The sequence below is a fragment of the Monocercomonoides exilis genome (assembly GCF_001643675.1).
Source record: "Monocercomonoides exilis strain PA203 chromosome Unknown scaffold15-1837935, whole genome shotgun sequence".
Classification (NCBI taxonomy): domain Eukaryota; phylum Preaxostyla; order Oxymonadida; family Polymastigidae; genus Monocercomonoides; species Monocercomonoides exilis.
The window spans coordinates 461,177-483,849 of NW_027150560.1; the positions used below are offsets into that span (position 1 = coordinate 461,177).

Below are 22,673 nucleotides of genomic sequence, written 5' to 3' on the forward strand. Positions count from 1 at the left end.
GGTACAGATTAATTTTTATTTAAGAAAAAAGTGCCAATGAAAAGATGACCCTATACAAATGAAATTTTTGAGCAAAGAACAAACATCATCAATTGGATATAAAAAGATATTTGCTTTGCGATTGTATTTCAAATCATCTTATTTCATTCACAACACTAAAATTTGAATTATTTTTGACGAATTGAATGGAAGTTAATTTTATAATTGTTTCTTTGTTGAAAATTCGTGAATAAATCGAAATGAATGAAGCTGATTCAAAATAAAAGAAGATTCTGTAAAAAACTCAAAGTGTGAGTGAAAAGTGTAAAGAAGGATTGAATATATAAAAATAGTGCTTGAAAAAGCTGGTTGCTGATTATATAAACTCAATAAAACTCAATGGAAGAACATATTATTAACACAAAATATGAAACATTGAATAACAAATGAACAAAAAATTAAGAGATAAAATGGAAAAGCTAAAACACAAAAGTGAAATATATAAATGGATTTGTGTGATATGAAAATTGCAACAAACACGAATAACAATGAAATGGTTGTAAATTTTGTGACAAATTGAAAAAAACCAAAACGTAGTCAAATGCCTAAAATATTAAAACTAACAAACAAAAAATTTGACAATAACAAAAAGAATATTAAACAAACTCAAATCTTCAATTCAAAACAAAAGAAAAACACTCAACGTGTGCTCTCTCTTTTTTCAATTAAAATGAATCTAGCAATATCACAAATAAAAAGCAAGAAATTAATCATGGTGATTGATGGTGTCAGCCATTCACAAAAAAAAAAATACTCATTTTTCACACTTTTCCTCCACAAAAAAATTCATTCCCTATTTTCTGATTTTCAACATTCTCTCTCTGATATGAAAGTTTGAGTCTTCTTTTCATTTGACAGTTGTTGTGCTGTTTGTGCACAAAGAACCGTTTTCTTCACCATTCCCACTCTCAATCCCACTGTCTGGCTCAAGTGTGATTGCATCAGAAATCGTCATTATCAAGGCGCCTGGTGGAAATCCCTGAATGAGCTCTCTTTTCAATCCATTCAATGTTCCTCGACACTGGCTGTTCTGTTCCAGACAACTCTTCACAATGTCCAACTTCGAACTCCCTTTTATAATCTCCAGTGGGGGTCTTTCTCCATTCACTATCTTCTGCCCAGCCACCTCTGCCTCGTATTCTCCAAACGGGATTTGAAGAGTCAAACATTCCCACAGCATCATCCCAATCGAGAATGACACCGACTCCTTTGTTGCCCCCATCTTCTTGTTTATCTGCAGCTCTGGCGCCTTCCATCTCAGACACTCTTTTTTGAAACTATCTTCATCCTCAAAGGCTGATGAGGGAAGGGAGTCCTCATCATCATCACCACTGGCAGATGTCACAACTGTTGACGAAGAGATGGATGATGAATCTGAATCATCGTCTGACAATAAGTCTGAATGCATCACAATGCAGATCACCATGTGTTCGGAGAACAATACAATGTGAGGGCTCAGATTGGAAAGAGATTGAAGAGGGTTTTCCATCTCATCAAATGAATGGAGTGCTCCATTCGCAACCCAGAACAAAATCTGGGCAGCTGTTTGCTCTCTTTCTTTCAAGGAGCCAATTGGCATCTCCTTTGTCTTATTCAGCCCATGAAGCAGCATGAACAGCGAATCCCTCAAATCCACAATCAGCTTCTCATGAGGAGACGAGCATGCCATTGCATCCACCAGATTCGACATCGATGATGTGGTTGGGCACAAATCTTCCCCTCGAACAAATGTGGAATCTGAATCAGTTGAACAAGTCGAAGAAATTGATGGTGATGGAGTCTGTTTTCTAATTTCCTCTTCTTCAACCTTCTCCAATGCCCATTCTGGGATCTTGTCTGAATCTTTCCCCAATATGTATTCGGTAGATCCACTCTCAGAAAGAAGATGCTCCGATGACTCCGAATGTTGCATGTTCGTATCATATATTCTCTTCTTCATTCTTTCCTCATTCTTCTTCTCTGCCTCTCTCTCTGCTCTCCTCCATTGCTCCTCAGGTGACATCTCCATCGTCACCATCTCAATCAGCTTCGGATCTTTTCTGATATTATCGTTCACAATCTCTCTCAGATCTTCAGCTTCATTCTTAACCTTCTTCCATCGAACAACAAACAAAATAAATCCAATCAGAACGATCAAAAATAATATTGCCAACACAATAACAATTAACAACCAATACGATTTCCTTTCTTTCCCTCCTTCAACAATTCTGTCATCTCCATTCACCTTTGGCTCGCTTCTGTTCTTCACAATGAAAGAATCAGTGGATGATGGGTTTTTGACATCCCCAAAAAGAATGCTCACTCTCACCTCTGCCTCTTCTCCTGCCTCTGTTATCATTTCATTTGGCAGTCTCCCTTCAACTTCTGTCTCAGACACATATCCACTCTCATCAAACTCATATTTCTCTATCTGCTTTTCAGCCCCAATCTGCTTCACAACCATGAATGACAAGTTGCACGGGAGAAGCAGCTTCCCTTTGAACACAACCTCAACTTCTGCTCCTTCTTCCCTTGTTTCAACACCCTCCAACACTGGAATGAAGAATGAAGATGCTCTTTCAGAAACAATCCCTTCAAGCAGACATCCATCATTCAAAAACCACATCGATGAGTCATCTTTCACTCCATCTCCTCCTTTCAAACTGGAAATAGACAGTGAAGCAGAGTCTGAACAGATGATATTTCTTCTCAATGATGGATATTTTGTATTCACAGGGTTGTTGTTGCTGAAGTTTCCTGCTTCAATCTTCACATTCCCACTCGATATGGATAATCCACCTGAAGAAGCATTCAAAATTGTCACGTCCTTCATCGCCAATGAAGAATTAGTTGAGTGAACAAGTGATCCATTCCATTCGCATATTTCTTTAAATGCATTATTTCTCTCGGTTTCACTTTCTTTTGAAAGAACTCCAACAAATCGACACGAATCCATCAAAACATCCTTCGCATTGTTCATCCCCATGATGCTTCCTTTGCTTGACAGAGAATTACAGTCTGAACAAGAACAGTTGGAAAGAACAATTTGAGCAGAAGTTGAGGAAGCGGAAAGAACAGAAGCTCCTTCTGAATTCCTCGAGCAGTTCTTGAATGAGGAGCTTCCAACCGAAACACTTCCCGAAGTTGAGCTGACAATCAAAATGATGCAACCTTCAGACAACTTCACTCCATCTGCATCAATTCCATTCAGCACAACACTTCCACATTGCCCAATCTCAACAACATTTCTTGTTGATTCAACTTTTTCCAGTTTGAAATTTGTGAATGAGACCTCATCTCCATTTAGCAGAAATGAATACTTCTTGAAAGAAAGCTTTGATATTGAGCAGTTGTCAACATGCAGAATCCCTTTTGCAACGCTCAGCAAGGTTGAGTTGAGAAAAACAACAGGTTGATTATTGTTTGACTCTCCAACAGATGAGAAGTCAACAAATGAAAGAGAAAGCTGGCCACCTGATTCATGAATGATGGAACTGCCTGAATATGAAAACGATTGGTCAAAGTTGAATTTCAATCTCTCAAACCGAACTTTCTCTGAAGTTGTGAGAAGACTGCCCTCTTTGCCAGTAATTGTTGAGTTCAGATGCACCAAAGCAGTTGAGGGAGACTCAAGTGAGCGGATGATCACATCATGCACATCACATTCCCCATTAATGATCGTCTCCTCCGAGATCAACAGCTGAGAATATGATGAAGGAATGGTGTGTTGAACTCCAACATCCAATGAGTGGCATGGAGCATTGAACTCTCCGCATTGCTTGCTGTCTCCGTGGTTGCCTGTTGCTGAAGAAACAAATATCGTCTCGCTCTGGTATTTCACAACCCTCAGCAGAAGATCCTCTTCCTCCACAAATGAGTCTGTTGTGGCACCCCACATCGCGAGCTCCTTCACAAATGGTGTTCTGAAATCCAAAAGGAATTGCTCATCTGCAATTTGTGTTTCAATTGAATGGCATCTCACATACACATCTCTTCCCCTGAACGCAGAGTTGTCTTTGAATGTGATGTTCGACAGCACAAAGTTCAGAGGCTGCTCAACTGTCGAGGTGCATTCCAGAAACAGCCACCCGCCTCTTCCTGTGGTTGAGCAGAAGCACTCAGAAATCGTGCAAAATGAGCAGTCAAACTTTCCTCCCTCAATCAACACACAAAACATCCCTCCTCCCTTTCCACATCTCTTTCCGCCACACTTCTTCATCGTTGTGTTTCGAATCACCATTTTCAATGGCTCATCATCATTGTCATTTCGGATGACGGGAATGTTCTCTGTTGTGTTCTGGGTGACTTCTTCGAATGAACTCCACTCAAAAATAATGTTTTGTTCCTCTTCATTATTTTCTCTCCCTGAACTCTTTGATATCCTCAATCCGCTTGCCCCATCAAGCTCAACATTCTTCATCGACAAGTTCTTAATGTTCATAATAGTCGAAGATAGCACAGAAATAACATCCTTTGAAAAGCTAAGTGATTGCATCGTCACTAATTCCAATACAACTGTCCCTCCATCTGCCTTTATCAACCCAAAATTAGTAATTTGTCCTCTGCTTTCTTCATTTTTTGTGAATGAGCAGTCTTTCACAGTCAATAATCCATTGCTTGATCCAACATAAATCAAATTACTGACTCCACTTGTGAAGGATGATGGAATAACAAAGTCAATCAGTTCAAAATTGGTAATTCCACAAATCTTCATTGCTGCTTCTTCTGCTCCTTCAAGTGATGAGAGACATTCCAAAGAGCACATTTCTTCATCATCCGATTTTATTGAAATTCCACTCACATCAACACTCCTCTGAAGAATCCCCTTCCCAATAACGCTGATAATCCTTTCGTTTCCCTCAGACAATCTTGTTTGTGAATAATCAATTGATAGACAAGGATAATCTGAGAATCCGCAAGCACCCATGTCCCTTCCATCGCCTCCAACAAATATCTCTGATCCAAGTGTGCGCCAGAAATAGATAAGTGGAATAGTATTCTCTGTATCATTCCCATCAAACCCTCTCATCGAATCCAACGAAATATCAGCCAGATGGTCTGATACAAATGGAAGAGAAGTGTTGGTGATGCTCTTTGTCAAGTTGGATGATTCAACAAACAGATCATTTCCATATTGCGCAACATTTGGCTCTTCTGAATCAAAAACAGGAGATGAGATCACAAATGAAGAATAATCATCAATTAACTTCAGTGCCATCCCTCCTCCAAAGCCAGTTTTCCCTTCTCCAGCTGGTGCTGTGCATCCTGTAAATGTGCATGAAATAATATTCAATTGGGTATTCCCTTTCAACTGAGCATTGATAGCACCTCCTCTGCTTTCATCAGCCAAAACAGAACATTCATCAAAATCACATTCTTCAATATTTATTTCTCCATTTGAATTTTCATCATTGCTGTTGTCAATGCTCACACAGCCTCCACTTCCAGCTGCTCTTTCTATTTTTGTGAAATTGCAGTTCGTCATGTTCAACCATTGCATGTTCATCAACTCTGTGTTTGTTGTGCTTCCAGTCAACAAGATCAATGGATTTCCACTCAAAGTGATTGACGAAGCTGAGAATGAATCAATAGCCAAGGTTCCAGACTCAACAAATAAGAACAGAATTGTCAATTCTGACAATGGATTTTGAAGAGAAATACAGCAATGAGACAAAGTCAGTTGTGAAGAAGAAGAAATAAAAGTTGAATGTGAAAGAGATGGAGGAATAGAGAAGATGAGTTTTGATAATTCTGTTTCAACACTTGCTGTTATCATCGCTGAGTTTGATGTTGAACTTGTATCAGAGACTGTCCAGCCACTTTGCTCATCATTTCCTCGGATTTCATGTTTCTGATTAGTAAATGACAATTCATCACTCATTAAAATCATTCCATTCGCATTCACTTTCTTTGTTTCTGTTTGACGTGTGAGTGAGTGCTTCAAGGTCAAACAAGGGAATTGGACAATTCCACAATAAGAATGATCATATGCCTCAATGCTGCTCACATAAATTTCTTCTGGGGTGGGAAGAAGATAGATGCACAGAGGGATTGCCAAACTCGTGTTTCCATTGTCATATCCTCTCACCTTATCAAAAGAATCCAGTGAAGCTGTCAATGAAGTAATTTTCCCGCTTCTTGCTGTTGTTTCCAGATCGACTGAGTCAACAAAAATGTCACTTCCCCATTTGGCTCTATTTCCTTCAAATCCTGATGAAATCAGAAACTCTGCATTTGTGTCTTTCACTTTCAGCCCAATCCCTCCTCCTCTCCCTTGGATGGTCGAGGCATAACAGTTCTTCACAACACCTCCATTCATCGTCAAAGAACCAACATTCCCCACTTCAACCATCATCCCTCCTCCAAATTCAGAGGCTTCGCTTCCACAGCCATCAATCGTGCATCCCTCAAGAGTTATTGAATGTGATCCTTCACTCACACTCATCAGCGATGATCCTGCTGTTGTCCTCACAATGTTGCTGAATGTGCAGTTGTCCAGAGACAAAGAAATAGATGATCCTTGAGGCAGAGATATCACACTTGTTGTGCTGAATGTTTGCCCCCATCTCACATCTTTCATCTTCAAACTTCCCCCTTCCATCTTCACAAGCGAGTTCTGAATGCTCCTCTCTTCTGAATGAGTTTCATCCATCGATATATTCATTCTCTCCAAATTGATCCCTCCAGCCCCTTGAACCTCAAACAATCTGCTTCTTCGGTTATTTTCAATTGACGAATTGTGAACCACAGACAGATCGCTCACATTCAATTCCCCTGTTCCAACACAAAACAAATTCAGTCCACTTGCCTCAAACTTTGTTTCAATGGCTGAGCCAGATGAAGAAACTCCATTCACAGAGATTGTTTTCTCTCCAATATCAATTCCTTTTCCTTCCATAATTGTTCCACTCAGCACCTTCATTTCCTCCACGAACCCCACAATCATTTGGGAAAGGCAATGGCTGATTGTGAGGCATGCACAACTTTCATTCAATCCGCAGTAGAATGTGTCTTTCGCATTTGTCTGATTTTGAACTGAAGCAACAAATCTGCTTCTTCCTCCTTCATTGGGAAGCCACTCACTTTTATCTCCTCCTGCATAATATCTCACTCCTTCTGTTCGTGTTGAATAACAGAAAGCAACTTGAGATTCTATGTTGTTATCGTTCACGTAAATATCGTTACCATAGGGTGCTGTGTTATTATGGAAAAAGCAAAACCAAAAAATATTTCCGTTATATCCATTTGTTTGAACACTCAAAGCACCTCCATGGCGAGCTGAATGGCATCTTTGATACAAACAATTTTTCGCAACAATTCTATCACTGGAATTCCAATTTATAAATCCTCCTCCTCCAGAAGTCAAAGAACTATTCCCACTGCAATTCTCAAAGAAACAATCCAAAATACAATCTTTTGTTTCCATTGCTTTTGAATTCCATATTCCAAGTCCACCTGCATCATTTCCAGACCATCCATCTTTGAAAAAACAATTTTCAACAAAAACTTGGATTTTCATTCCATCAATTTCTGCTCCTGCACCTCCTCCATCTTTTGATGAAACGCAATAGCACTCAATAAATGTGGAGTGTTTTACAGCGCATTCAGCAATATTCAATGCATATATTCCTCCACCTCTTTCGGATGTCGCATTGCACTTCACAAATGATGAATTCTCAACTGTTAATGTGGTATTTGTATTGTCATGCACATACAACCCTCCACCACATGGAGCAGAACATTCATTCCATTCAGCATTCGTGAAGTGCTGAGATTGGGTTGTGTCCAAATGCTCATTATTTCTTTTTTTCCAATCCACTCTTTCGTTGTGGAGGAATGTGCAGTTCTTGCAGGAAAATGCAATGGATCCTTCTGTTCCGCTCACAATCCCTCTCTCCAGCACATTCATCGAACTTTCAACTCGGCAATCTTCCATAATGCTCATTTTCATCATTGACACTTTTCCGATTGGCATTTCATCTGTTTCCATGAATTTCATTGTGATGTTTGAAAAAGCACTGTTTTTGATTCCTTCAAATGACCCTTCTCCATTTCTCAAAATGCTTCCACTCCCACAAAACACAATGTTCCTCCACTCACTGTTTCTCACAAGCAACGATGCATCTTCTTCTTCCATCTTCACAAGACTATTCATCATCAACTCACAATTGTTGTTTCGTTTTTCGATGTTCAAAGAAGTGTTTATCATTTCGCATGTTCCTTCATTGAAGACAAAATGTTCATCGAAACCTCTTTTTCTCATCAACAGGCAGTCATCAAGGCGCAGGAATGATTTTGCTCCCACATCAAATGCCGCATCATCATCTGCCTTTTCCAACATTATTTCCTTCAATTCGACTGACGAGTTATGGATTTTGCAGAACAGTCGAACAACACTTCCCTGCTCCAAAATATGACTTTCTGACTGAGCAGGAATTTGAAAAATGAGATGTCCATTCCTTTGTGCATCATTTCTATCTGTGCCACAAAATGTGAAACACAAGCACTCAGCAAAAACAAAAAGAATCATTATCATGAGGATAATTATGGTTCATTATTAACCATTATTAATAAAATTCATAGATTATTTTGAACTCTTATCAATATTGATTCTTCTTGCTTTTTTTAAATTTGTTAAATCCAATGTTATTCATATTGCTTTGCCTTTTTAATAACATAATCATTTAGCCGAAAAAGATTGAATTTTTCTTTTTCTTCGCTCTGTAATAACTATGGTTTTATTTTATTCTGCATGAATGAGGAATGTTAACATCTTGATATCATTTCCAACGAAATATTCTTCATGTGTAATTATCTTTCAATGAAAAGAAGAATAACAATTAAAAAAGATGTTTTCGTTGGAAATATTTAAAAATTAAAAAAATAAAAAAAATGAACAATATTTTTACAAACTTTAAATGTTCTGAGAGAGGCCTAAATTCGTTTGGGAAGTGAATTTGATTTTCGTCAATAATTCCATCACTTCAAAACCGTCCTTGCTTCAAAAACTTCATATCGAATTACTTTTTATATATATTTCCCTCATTTCTCTCTTCCTTTTTCTATCATTTCTTCATTCTTTATTTCTGAATCTTCATTATTTCTTCCAAAACTTTTAGTCTTGTATTGCAATTGTCTTCACTTTTTCCATATTTCTTTTTTATTTCTCGAGCTTCATCTTCAAAGCATTCTATATTTCCAAAAAGAACTTCCGAATCATCAATGGTGCTCTTCCTCAGCTCAGCGCTAATTTTTTCATTTTCACGTTTTCTTCTTCCAATCCTCCTTCATGATTCTTTATTTCTGATTGTTTTGAAACAAACTGGAAAACATCTCATTCCGAGCTTTTGTTCTTTTTTCGCAAAATAATCCTTGCTTATAAATGAATACTTTAGAAAGAAAAAGATTGGCCAATGGCATTGAATCAAATTCTTCATCACTTTTTCTGAAAGTCAAATATCTCTTGATTCTTTTAACAATAATTTCAAATTTTTTCATCAGGAACGAAGAACAGATGAATCTATGAAACAATGAAGAAAATATTAAAAAACCTTCAAATTTGTTGGTGCAGCGATTGTTGCCAATGAGCAATTTGTATTTTCATTCTGTTTTTGGATCACAATCATCTTTAATCATTGCAACCCACTTTTCCAGCAAATTAAGGTTATCTTTGCAAACCACCATTAAAAAGGCACTTGAGTCAGAAAATTAATCCGTTTCATCTTCAAAGCGCTTTGGGTCTTTCTCAATAAACGTTTTTTGTTCTTAAAACTCCATGAAATTGAACTGTTTTATTTCGAATAAAAATTGAGCCTCTATTAGAAAACAAAAAAGGAATATAAAATTCAAAATAAATAAAGACTTTAAAGTCTTTCATGCCTCAAAATCATCCATTTTCTGCTGATAAAATATATCCGGCAAAGACAAAATAAAACTCTTTAGCATTCAAAGGAGAGCATGCCTAAAATATTTATTTGCGTTTTAGAAGCATTTAAACGTTCATCTGAGTCATAAGACCGGAAAAAACAGAAAATGTTAAAGGCAGGAATTGAAGTTTAATAATGGGCATGTTGATATTTTCAAAATCAAGTCAGCAGGATGCTTGGCTTTGTCATTGAAAACTTTGTAGAATTAATTGAACGAAGAAATTCATTCTGAAATATTTCATTTTGAAAACAATATTTCTTAATAATGAATGTGAACTCAAAAAAATATCAATTTCTCTGTTCATATGATATGTCAAACTGAAATTCTAACATATATGCACCAAAAATAATTGTATTTCGAAAAAAAAATAATTCAAAATCAAAAAATAACTCTACAGTTTCAAAAATTAAAAATTCTAATTCTGAACTTATATTTCTGAAATTTTGTCATTTTTTTTTGAAATAGAATTTTTTTTTGGTGTGTGCATAAATATGATTGAAACTTCATTTTTTCCGAAACCCTTTATGAAAAAATAATGAAAATTGTTTTGTTAACATTTTCCATAACGGGAAATACAGCACATGTTGCGGATTCTATTTCAAAAACACTTTCTAAATATGGTCATTCAGTGCAATTGTTTGATGCTGTAAGTTTGGTAAAGTTATTAGGTCTGGCACAAAAAGTTCCAGAATTGAAGCATCAACCTGCACCAACTGGACATGAAGTCGAAATTTTATCTCTTTTATCTGCAATAAAGGAGGCAGATGCGTTTGGAGTTGGAAGTTATGTGTTTAATTTCTTTCCAGCTCCAGGAGTTCTTGAATTGTTAGATGATAAATGGATGCCTCCTGAGTTGTTCGAGTCAGTTAAAATGTTTTTCACATTTACAACACATGGAAGCCTTCCACATCCAGTTGGAGATATTTTAGCAACATGCATCTCAAAGAAAAATCCAGCAATGCTTTATGCAGGGAATATAAACGTTAGAGTGCCAGAGAATTTCGTTCCGCTTCAACCACATAAGCCATACTACGACATATGGGATCCTGTAGAAATTAAATTAATGGAAGAAAAAATTGATAGATTAAGAGTATTTTTATCATTTCCTTCTTCATCTGTTCAATTTACTCATGTTGATAATCCTGATGTAAAACGATATATATCACCTTCAACAATGATGGGTGCACCACTTTTGGACAAAGAAAAATGTAAAAAATGTGGTCTTTGCGTTATGAAATGTCCTTATAATCTTATCCAAATATCACCTGATATTGAAGACGGATTTCCAGTGTTTCAAAGAGATGGGTGCTATGGATGCGGTCGATGCTTTAATAGTTGCAGACAAGAAGCTATTAACTTTACATTATTCGATTCAAAGAACCGTTCTCGTTACTGCGGACCTGTTTTTCCAGGAGAAAAGAGAGCTTTAGATGGAAAGGAAAGTGGGATAGAATATACTCCCATTCCAGACGTTGATAATCTCTTAAAACGTATACAATTTGAAGTGAAGCCTTAATTTAATTGTATTATAATAAATTTGCGTTGCATGCAAATGCTAAATCTATCGAGGATACTTTGTTATGTTTGATGATTTTTTTTTTCCGTTTGTTTTTATTAATGGACGAATTACCAAACTGAAAACCAAAAACTCTTTGTTTTGATAAATTTTGTTTTGAGTTTGATGAAGCCTTTGCAAATGAAACAATGGCATTGTTAAAAAAAATTGCTGCAACACGTTGAATCAAATGAAACACACAAAAAAGAAAAACTTCTTAAAGAAAAAACAAAAAACAGTGAAGAAAAGGAAGTTTCATTAATAATCTTGGTGAATGGCAAATAAATGTCCATGCCAATCTTATTAGAATTTATGCAGTGAGTAGATAAAATGATTTCGACGAATTTTTCCTTTCACTAAATCCATTTTCTTCAATAATTGCACTTTCAAAACTAATATATTTAATTAATTGAGTCAACACATTCAACTGCTGGCAATGTAAATAGCAAGCATGAAGCTTTATACATTTTCTTTAGCATCTTCAATCTTCGCCAGGAAGCGCCCCTTTTGAAAACCTTTCATATATATCTCCATCGTATCCTCCGCCAATTCCAAGTGCTGCCCATCCTTTCCCTGCAAAATCTGCCCCGCCTTTGACAGTTGCATTGACTACGTCTCTTTCTCTATCAAACGGAACATATTCAAACGAGGAAAATTTCGCACCAAAGTGTGATCCTTTTTTTGACTTGCTTGAATCACCTGTTGATTTTGTCTGTATTTTGGCGTTAATTTTTCTTTTCTTTTCTTCTTCGAGCATCATTTGCTCAAAGTGTTTGCGCAGAAGATGCTGAGAATAAAGGCTGCCTCTTTCTGCAATGGCTTTTTCTTGTTCTTCCGTTAGTTTGATTGTTGAACGGTTCTCCTTGTCTGGCTCAAACAATCCTCCTCTTTCATTATCTTTCAATTTCGCAGTTTGAATTTCCAATCTTGAAGCTTCGTCTATAGCCTTTTCCTCATCCAAAAGGCGCTTTTCATTTAGCTCAGGAGATTGTGAATGCTCTTTTCTATGCTTTTTCTTATGAAGCTTTCTATCTCTTGAATCATTATCACGGGAATCCAAACTGGATCGAGATGCATGATGGTGCGCGCGCTTGTGCTTATGATCTTTTTTGCCTTTGTGATGAGAATGGTGGTGAGTAGTCTTTGCTTTTTTCATTTGTTGTTCATTATCTAATAGATCTGGTGATGAACGATGCTTTCGAAATTTCTCTCCATGACTCAAAGATGAGCTCTCACTGTCTTCATCATCTAATTCATCCCACCATTCTTTATCCTGAAGAAAATTAAAAAAATAATAAAAGGAAGTTGTATTTTTTTTATGTTAAAAATTAAAGTGAGTATAATCATAAATCAAACAGAATCATCTTTAACATCTTTTTCGTTGCTGTTCATGTTTCAAAAATAAAACAAATAAGCAAAAAACAAAATTCTTAAAAACAAAAATTATTATAATGGTAATTCTTCTAATTATGAAAGAGCCATGCGACCATATCTCGAGATAAGTGCAGGAGAAGTTGTTCTCTTGAATTCTAGCAAATCTTCTTTAATTCTTCCAGGAAGATATTTCAGATCATAAGTGTCAATTTCAACGTCTGAAGAATATTCTCTCAATTGTTCCACTCTTCCCACTCGTGACTCTCTGAACTCCTTCAGCGCGGCCAGCACAGACTCCCTCGACTGCGGCTTCTTCTGCTTGTCCTTGTGCGGTGTGTTGGCTGCTGACGTGCTCGAAATGTGAAGCGGCGGGAGCTGCGGGGATTTTGGTGTGGTTGGTGGCTCCAGTGGAACAAGATGTCCTGATTGTGAGGTTGTAACAGAAGAAGAAGACAAACTGGAAGAAGAAGAAGATGATGATGATGAAGTGTTTGGTGTTTTGGGTGTTTTTGGTGTTTGAGGCTGAGCAGACAGTCCCAGTGGCAGTTCGCTCCCGTATCCTTCTTCACCAGAAACAGAATATTCCATTGATTTCTTTCCCACATCAGAAGATAGCCCCAAAGAAGAAGAGGAAGAGGAAGAAGAAGAGAAGGAAGAAGAAGAGGAGGAGGAAGATAACGATGATGATGATGATGATGAAGATGCAGGCTGCTCAGTAAGGTACATCGAAGACGTCCCACACAGCTTCTGCCGGCGAGGCGAATGGTCTGTTTTTTCATTTCCTCTGTTCACCTTGTTTGTGTGCACCAACTTCTTCTTTGAGAAGATGAGCGGGTTTGTCAAGAGAATGTCTGCTGCTGTTGACGAACGCCACTTGCTCGTCTCCAGACGCTGCAGCAGCTCAATTGTCGACTGCGGATCGGATGTGCTGCCTGGCTGTGGGGTGGATAGAGAACGTTGATTGGCAGAAGGAGAAGAAGAAGAGGAGGAAGAGGAAGAAGGAAGAGGAGGCAGTGCTGCGTGCGGGTTCAGCCGGGAAGGAGAATTGTGGATGTACAAGAGAGGAAAGGGGATATCATTTTGTGAGATTTCTCCGCTTTTCCCTTTTTCCTTCTCCTTCTCACTTTCCTTCACATTATCTTTCTCCCTCTCCTTCTCCCTCTCCTTCTCCTTCTCCCTCTCACCCCATTCTGTGCTTTCAAACCTCATCTGCTTCGTGTTTGAGGCAAAACCTTCTCCAATGCCAATCGAAGATGCACGTGCTTTGAACCATCTTTCCAAGCCAGCTGAATCAACAGAGTGGCTCAACACCAGCCGCAGGCTCGCTGATTGTTGTGTTGCATCAGAAAGAGAAAAACCTGAGGAGGAGGATGAGGAAGAGGAAGAGGAAGAGGAAGATGATGACAATGCCGATAATGCTGATGGCAATGAAGCAGAACCAGAAGGACCAGAAGAAGAACCAGGACTTCGTCCTGCCTTGAATCCAGCAGCATCCTCGTCGTTCTTCCCTTTCATCCCAATCCCAAACTCCCCTTCTCCTTTCGCTCCTCCTTCGCTCCTCTTCCTCTCTGTGCTTGCCGCTGCCTCTTCTCCTCCTCCTTCTTCTCTCCTCTTCTCCTCCAAATGCGCCCTCTTCACAGAGCCTGCTGAGTTAACTGAGTTAACTTGGCCTATTAATCCTATTAATCCTGTTTTTTTTCCATTTCCTGCACTCAGCTGTGCCAGCTCGTTCATCTGCCTCTCTTCCTGCATCTGGTTTAAGATCACTTTTGACTGCTTAATCATCAGCTCCCTCGCAATCTGCTCTTCTCTGTTGAACGAAGAGAACTTCGTCTTCCGCTTGCTCTCCAGAACTGAACACAGCTCGTTGAAAAAGGCCTCGCTTTGTGGGTTCTGAGGAGGATGGAGAGAAAAAAAGGAGCGAAGGGGTGGGGTGGGGGGGTATGAAATGAATAAAAGAAAGATTATTTGAAGAACAATTTAAAAGATAAATAAATAAATAAAATGATTAAATGAAGTCAATGTGATTATAATAATAATTTCTGATTAAAACAAAACAAAACAAAACAAAACAAAACAAAATAAAACAAAATAAAATAGAACAAAATCAAGAAATAAGCATATTCTCAATAAATCCTCTCTTTCTCTCTTCCTCTCCTCCACACCTTCAGCATCTCCCTCAGCTTCTCCTTCGAGTTCTCCTGCATCCGCTCCAGCGCCATCTTCCCTTCCGCAATGTCCCTTTTGATCGCTTCTCGTGTCTCCTCATACCGCCGAATCGCCTCCAGACGGGGTTTTTCATTGCTTCCTATGCTTTTCTTGGATTTGCGGTGGGGGAGACGAGATGGATAAGAAGGAGAAGAAGAAGAAGAATTAGCTACATCTGCTGTTGCTGCTGTTTCAATGGTAACACCTTTTTCTTTGCTTGAACGCATCGCCCATGAAAGAGGATGTGTCGAATTCATCGTCGATCCCATGTTTCGAGGCGGAGAAGGCGAAGAAGAAGAAGAAGAAGAAATAGAAGACGACAAAGAACCAACTGTCCCACTCATGCCTAAACCAGCTCCTCCTCCTCCTCCTCCATTTACCCCTGCCCCAACAGCTACAGTAGCTGAAGCAGCATTAACACCCCGAGCATTCAAACTTCCTTTTTTCTCTGTGTTTTTCGCATTTTTCGCATTCACTGTACTTTTTGTCGCATTTTTAGTAGCATTTCCTGTTGTTGTTGTTGTTTGAGGCATCAAATCTTCTGCAAAGAAAGGCTTTGGGCGGCGGTGTGGATGGACAAGCACGCTCATCTGAAGATGTGGATCGACAGAGCGGCGGAAGGGCTGCTGATGAGAAGGGCCGTATGGAAGTGTGCTGTTATTGCTTGAGGAGGAAGAAGAAGAGGAAGAGGAAGAAGAAGAACGTCTTTGAGATCGAGAAGGTGTGTGGAAGAGCGAAGAAGCAGATTGCTCTTTCTTTGTCTGATCAAAAGTTGAATGTGCAGCAGGGACAGTTGCAGATGCCAATGAAGAAGAGAACACAGCAGGAGAAAGAGAACGTGATGGATCAGCCAGAGGTTGATTAGAAGAGCCATCTCCTCTTTCTCTTCCTTTTCCTCCTCCTCCTCCTCCTCCTCCTCCTCCTCCTCCTTCCTCCCCGTATTCATCCTCCTCTCCCTCTCCCTCTTCCTCTTCCTCCTCCAACAGTCCCATCTTCTCCATCAGCAGCCTCCTCTTCTCCTCCTTCTGCTGATTGATCTGCTCTTCCTCTTCTCTCCACCTCCCTTCCAGCGTCGCCACAGCTGCCATTCGACTTTTGCTGGCCAACGAAAGCGAATCCTGCGGCACCACAAAGCGCATCAGAGGAGAAGAATGAGTGGAGAAGTAAGTGGCAGGATGGGCTGTCTCAAACAGAGAAGTCGCAGGCTGCTTGGTGAAGAAGGAGGAGGTGGAGGTCGGTTTGGCGGTGGATTGATAGGAAACAGAAGAAGAAGTGGAAGAAGAAGAAGAAGAAGAAGATGATGATGATGATGATGATGAAACATCAGCAGAAGCAGAAGAAGAAGCAGAAGCAGAAGGAGTGTTGCTGCCATCCACATCTTCCTGAACAGATCGTCTCAGCAGCTCTGCTTCTTTCAGCTTCGCAAGCCTGCCACCAGGCGAACGAGGTGTGCGACGAGGAAATCCGCCCATTGAATTGAAAGAAGGTGAAGGCGGAACGCCTTTTGGAGAAGGAGAGGAGCGGAAGGCGAAGGAGATGGGTGAGGTGGAAGAGGAAGAGGAAGGTGAAGTGACTGAAGAAGAGGAAGAAGAGGAGGAGGAAGAAGAAGATAAATGAGGTGGTGATGTGTTTGGTGAAGGTGAAGGTGAAGGTGAACTTGAAGAAGAAGAAGAAGAAGCAACAGCCCCCGCAGCAGCAGCGTCGTCTGCCAAAACCACTTTTGTCACTTCAAACTGGCCAAAGACGGCTGCATCGAACTCATTCCCCCCAACCAATGGAAGCGACGCCTCGCGAAAGAGGATGGGCAAGCCGAAGCGATGGCGCTGGAGATGGAGCGATTGAACGGCGTTCTGAGAAGAGTAAGGAGAAGAGGCAAAAGAAGAAGAATAAGAAGAAGAAGAAGAAGAAGGGGAGGGGGAAGTGAAGGAGGTTTGGGGTTGGATGGAGAGAAGAGGAGTTGGACGGATGGGGGTGGATGGAGTGAGGAATTGGTGAATTGGTTGTTGTGGTTGTTGTTGTGATTGTGAAGAAGAAGAAGAGGAGGAGGAAGAGGAAGATGGAGAAAAAGAAGAAGGTGAAGATGTAACTGTTAGTGATGAATAAACTGGAGGAGCATCTAAAAACTCAGCCGGATGCGGTGCAAAATACGTGCTGTTCTCAAAAAACCCCTCCGGCAGCTGGATCGGCTCGCTATACAGCTCCTGAATAACTCTATCTGCCGATGGAAACAATCTGTTGTCTCGTGCTGTGAACAGCGCGGCCCTCTTCCTCTCGATCTCCTCCTTTCCCATCACCACGCCCGTCAGCAGGTGCACGCAGAACGCATACACCTTGTTTCTGAACGTGGCGGTGCAGTATCTCTTCAGACACCCTTCAAAAAAGCGCTCTTTCAGCAGATGCGTCGCCACCCGCGCCGCCACAAACGGCCAGAGCTCCACAAACGCATCGCGGAACGGGGCGTGCGGGCCGGGCATGCCGAGGAAGGTGAAGGCAGCAGAAAACGTTTCCGCTGCTTTTGACAGGAGGGACGTCTGAATCTGCACACACTGCTCGATGATCCGCTGCCGGCGAGCTAGTGGGCGCTTGCGGGGCTTGTGGGAAGAGGAAGAAGAGGAAGAAGAGGAAGAAGAGGTTGATGAAAAAGAAGATGTTTGATTTGTGTTGTATGGCATTTGCTGTTGATGACTCATTGCTAATGATCCATCCATTTGCTGTTCTCTTGAGGCAGAAAATGGAACCAAAGAGATTCCATCGCCTGTCAAATCATCAGAAATATTAACATTTGCCCTTTCAGCAACAGGGTGGATGACAATTGGCTGCTGCAATGGCAGTATTTGAGGCAATGTTGTGTGCTCATTGAACTCACCTGGTTCTTTTGATTCATTTGTATTGTCAATCAAATGTGGCATTTTCATGTCAGAAATGTTCTTCTCTTGCTGTTCAGATGATGTTTCGGTCATTTTATTCTGCATTGTTGTGTCTTCTGCTGCTTGTGGAGCTGCGATGTGTATTGTCGGTGCTGCAATCACAATCGGTGGGGCAATAATTGGAAGATTCGTGTGAGTGCTGTTAGCATCAGAAGAAGAAGAAGAAGAAATTTGTTTGTTTGATTCTTGTTCATTTGTTGAGTATGGCACAAGCATCGCAACGAAGTCCTTGGAATCAGACGGGTTCTGAGCTTGAATTCCTGATTCGTTTTTATTCCTGTTAATATCCTTTTCTTTGTTTAAGTAATCTTCCATTTCACTTCCATCCTCGCTGTCAAATTCATCCCCCATCTCTTCCTCGTCTGCCGGGTCGCTGATGACAATGCCCCCGCTCTCCACAATCTTCCTCCGCCTCTTCGCGAGCAGTGCTTCCTTCGTGCGCCCGTACTCGTCCCAGTCCTTCCCGTCCAGATGCTCCCACCCCAGCGCACTGAACGCCCTCACCACCACCAGCCACGTCAGCGCCTCCACAAACAGCTGGTGCTCCTCTGTCAGAAACGTTCCGGCAAACAGCAGCCCAAACGGAACGCTGATCAGCTTCTCGTCGCCTGGGCCAAAAAGCTGCTTGATCTCGTCCACTTTCCTCGTCTGCTCAGCCTCTTCCTTCAGACGCCGCCTCCTGTTCTGCTGCGGCATCGCGTTGATCCACTCGAGCTGCTGCTTCGTGCTGAGCGTGGAGTCGAGTTTTAGCGTGTTTGCAGGCTGTGAAGAAGAGAAGGTCTTTGTGTTCTCAAACACACACGAAGATAGCGTGGCATCTAATCCAATGGAAGAATGTCTGCTGTGTGAGACGATTGTGGATGAGGATGACGAGCCAGGGCGTTTTGTGGAATTAAAGCCTGCAGACGAAGTGGAAGGATTCGATGGAATACGCGGAGAAGATGCACGTCTCCATTTCAGCTGTGGTTGAGGATTGAATAAATGATTTGTTATCTGAGAAGAGTGAGCTGTTTGAGTTGGCAATTGATGAGATTGTGCTGTTGCTGCTAGATGAAGAGCAGATTGTTGCTTTTTTTGAAGAAAATGTGGTTGCTTTGGTGGGGGTTGAAGAATCACTTGCGAAGACAAAGAACCAGCTCGAGATAATGTTGGTTGCTTTGCAAGAGGATTGTCATCTTCACGAGAAGGTGTTGTTGAAGAATGGTCTTGTTCCACAGAAAAGTATGATTGAATGCATTGTTTTGCTAAAAAGAATTACGTGTAAAAAAACAATTCAAAATAAAGAGCATACATGCAAGAAGCACTGAATCTGGAACATTGTAAAGGCGAATGCGACTGTCCTCTGGATACTTGATTGTTTGAAGTATATCCTCTTAAAACACAAAATCAATAGAAATAGTTCACTTATAAAAGCAAACCAGATGTTTTTCGAATCGGTAACTTTATTGGATAGATTTCATTCTTTTGGAGTGAAAATTGCTTCAGAATTTCCTTTAAATAAATTCAAATATAACGTATAATAATTATACAAAAACATAAAAAAACGTTTAATACCAGGAAAATTTTCGGAAATTTTTGATTTTGGCTATGAAGTGAAAATAATAAAAAACAATATTTATATAAATTTCAACTATACAAATGTTCTCAATTTCTACACACATTTCCTGAAGTGAAGGAGATGGAGTTGGAGATGGGGCAGGCACAGAATTTGCAGAATTCTCCATACTCCAATTATAAGAAAATGAATTGTTGAAATGAAAGATCAATGAGACATAATAATATATTCACTGACTTGCAATGTCTTCACAAGGTGAATCTCAGGCAGTTGCAGATGGAGGTGCTGCTCAGACTTTGAAAACGTCATCGCCTCCAGTTCCACCTCCTATTGATACCACACAAGCACCAGATGCTGGACAAGAACAATCTTTGCAAATGGTTGAGGATCAAGAAGAAGGTATTTCATTTATTTGTTTGCTTTAATTTCTTTTGGTATGACATTTTTCATTACATAATAGTAATTGATGAAAAGCCACATAGCATCATCATGGGGATTGTTAAACAGCTTCATATCGGAATGGATCTTTCTCGAGTTTCTTGTGTGCTCTCTTCTATTATATTAGCTTTCACAGCAATGTATTTGTTCAGTGCCAACATTTGTTCTCGAGCCACGTTCAATTATCGAGCGATATACTGACTTTATGGTGCATTCCGATTTGCTTATTCAGTTTGTGAACATTTTCATGTCAATTGTTTTACGAACGAATTTTAATGCAGGGCAATTAAAAAGCCAGATCCAATTGAACGTTTAATAGGGATATCAGTTTGGTATTATTCTGGGTGGCATCCTCAACGACGTGGAGTAAAAAAACCTTATAACGCAATTCTCGGTGAAGTTTTTAGATGTTTTTGGAATAATTATGATGGAACAAAGACATGGTACGTGGCAGAGCAAGTTTCTCATCATCCGCCCGTTAGCGCTTTTCGGTATGAAAATACTGAAAATGCAATGAGTCTTCAATGCCATGTCTACACAAAAACAAAATTCCTTGGAAACTCCATTCAAGCAATCATGGAAGGAGATGGAATCCTGACATTAGGCAATCAAGGTGGAGAGCAATACATCTTCGATTTTCCATCTGTCTATGGGCGTGGTATATTTTTGGGGAAGTTGGCCGTTGAAGTTGCTGGAGAAAGCACCATCAGATGCAAACAAAGCAAATTGATGACTTATTATGATTTCAAGCCAAAGGTTTGATGATGCGTAGAACTTGAATATAAAATAATTAATTGCATTTTGAAATGGATATTTTATTCTTATTCATCATGAACTTTTCTTTTGAAATTATTTGACAAAATTATTTTCTTATCATTTTTTTTTTCTGTGTGTGAATATTATTTAATTGGAAATGTTCTTCTTCAGCCGATGATGTTTGGCAAATACAACCAAGTCTCCGGGAAAATCTGCGAATTGACAGGAAAGCTGAAGGACGACAGAAAAGGCAAAGGCAAAAAGCTGTTTTCTCTGTCTGGAGATTGGACACAGAATCTTGTGATAACAGATGAGAGAAAGCCAGCAACATTGAATGTATAATCATTTGATTGAAAATTATCCGTTTTGTACTTTCAATTTGTGGAATATTTTCTTTTTCTTCTTTTTCTTCTTCTTTTAAAAATTTAAAGGGTGGAAAACCATTGGAGATATTTAATGTTAAGACAGCAACAGAAACAAAGAAGCTTGTTGCTCGCGAAGAAGATCAATTGCCTTACGAAAGCAGACGGTTTGATTCATTTTCAAATTTTTTAATCTTTTATTATTAATGTATTTTTTTATCTCTTCCATTTATTTAATGATTTCCTCATTGAAATCAACACATTTCAAATTTTGTGATTTTCTTTTCTTTTTTCTTTTTTCTAATCCCTAACAATTCCCACCCCAACCCACACCCCCAGCCTATGGCACGACGTGACCGATGCACTGAAGCGAGCGAGTGTAGAAGACGCATCCAACGCAAAGCATGTCATTGAAGAAAGACAGCGAGCAGCAGCAAGAGAGCGATTGGATCAAGGGATCGGGTGGAGACAGAGGTACTTCCATTGGGACGAGGCACAGCAGAGGTGGCTGTTCAACTACCCGTTTGACTCAACGCTGGTTGATGAGAAGTATCAGGGCGAAGAAGACGATGCTGATGGGAAGAAGAAAGGAGAAGCGAAGGAAAAGGAGAAAGCAAGCTCTTCTGCTACACCTTCTTCTTCTTCTTCTTCTTCTTCGGATGACTCGAAGAAGCCGATCAATCCAAATAAATTGAGGACGGTCGAGCTGACGCCTTACAACATCCCTGATGCACGGAGCCTTCTTCCACACCCAGACAAAGGGAAACACACAGAGAAAGGCAAAGACAAGGACGTGTGGGGTTTGTGGTGATTTCAAATTAGGATTTATTAATAAATGATGTAATGTTTTAATTTATTTATTTACTAAATAAAAACATGTTGGTGGCTTAACATTATGAAATTAATATTTGATTTATTTGTAATTTCCTATTTATTTAATCACTTGCTATTATTCAGCCACTGAGTGCCCGCCTTTGCCCAAAGCAGTTGGACGCCCGTGGCCAATGCTCATTCCATCCACACCTCTCACCCCTCATTCCCCTCATACTCCCAAAGCAGATAACACTTCTGAACCTTCTTCTTCCTCCTCCTCTCCTTCTTCTTCTTCCTCTTCTTCCTCTTCCTCTTCTTCTACCACACCCGTTCCTGTTCCTGCTGCCCCAGCTGTTGTTGAGCCCGACGACCCGTCCAAGTCCCCCGAGCTCCCCACAATCACTGCTCTGACAGAAAAAGCCCCGCCCGAAGCACTCGAAGCTGACATCTCCTCCAGCGGCGTCGTCTCCTGCTCTCCTTACCCTCCTTCTCCTACCCCTGGCGCCTTGCCTTCTACCGGCAGCGCTCCGCCGCCAATTCAGCAGAACCAGTTCGGATTGCTGGCGTCTCAGACTACAAAGCCACAGCCTTCTGGTCCGTCTAAAAGCTCGTAGAGTCCTTTTTTTACGTTCATGTCATTTTATATTTTTAACATTATTTGTGCTTTCTTCAAAGGAAAAGCAACAATCATCACACTCAATATTATTAGAATATAAATTTAATTCGAGGTAAACAGGATA

General features: G+C 40.0%; 5 protein-coding genes across 5 annotated transcripts; 2 read left to right on the plus strand and 3 right to left on the minus strand.

Moving 5' to 3' along the window:
• Positions 1-196: 196 nt before the first annotated feature.
• MONOS_4171 (uncharacterized protein) lies at positions 197-8,359 on the minus strand (the record flags this gene model as incomplete). Its single annotated transcript, XM_067874221.1, has 1 exon — positions 197-8,359. The coding sequence occupies one exon, from the start codon at positions 8,357-8,359 to the stop codon at positions 887-889; it is 7,473 nt and encodes a 2,490-aa protein (XP_067729899.1). The 3' UTR covers positions 197-886.
• A 2,115-nt stretch (positions 8,360-10,474) lies between these two features.
• Positions 10,475-11,610, plus strand: MONOS_4172 (putative [4Fe-4S]ferredoxin/flavodoxin). Its single transcript, XM_067874222.1, has one exon. It carries the CDS (start codon positions 10,481-10,483, stop codon positions 11,459-11,461), a length of 981 nt encoding a protein of 326 aa, XP_067729900.1. The 5' UTR covers positions 10,475-10,480; the 3' UTR covers positions 11,462-11,610.
• Positions 11,611-11,612: 2 nt separating this feature from the next.
• MONOS_4173 (uncharacterized protein) lies at positions 11,613-12,950 on the minus strand. The gene is made up of 2 exons (XM_067874223.1): positions 12,857-12,950; positions 11,613-12,773 (listed from the first exon to the last, which is right to left on the minus strand). The coding sequence occupies exons 1-2, from the start codon at positions 12,890-12,892 to the stop codon at positions 11,982-11,984; spliced, it is 828 nt and encodes a 275-aa protein (XP_067729901.1). The 5' UTR covers positions 12,893-12,950; the 3' UTR covers positions 11,613-11,981.
• Positions 12,951-12,967: 17 nt separating this feature from the next.
• MONOS_4174 (uncharacterized protein) lies at positions 12,968-19,670 on the minus strand (the record flags this gene model as incomplete). The annotated part of the gene is made up of 5 exons (XM_067874224.1): positions 12,968-14,767; positions 15,040-19,253; positions 19,301-19,381; positions 19,428-19,500; positions 19,665-19,670. 5 exons carry the CDS (start codon positions 19,668-19,670, stop codon positions 12,968-12,970), a joined length of 6,174 nt encoding a protein of 2,057 aa, XP_067729902.1.
• Positions 19,671-19,787: 117 nt separating this feature from the next.
• MONOS_4175 (putative oxysterol binding protein) lies at positions 19,788-22,666 on the plus strand. Its single transcript, XM_067874225.1, has 8 exons — positions 19,788-19,963; positions 20,025-20,105; positions 20,155-20,233; positions 20,284-20,758; positions 20,930-21,094; positions 21,190-21,287; positions 21,460-21,920; positions 22,078-22,666. Exons 1-8 carry the CDS (start codon positions 19,807-19,809, stop codon positions 22,545-22,547), a joined length of 1,986 nt encoding a protein of 661 aa, XP_067729903.1. The 5' UTR covers positions 19,788-19,806; the 3' UTR covers positions 22,548-22,666.
• Positions 22,667-22,673: the final 7 nt, after the last annotated feature.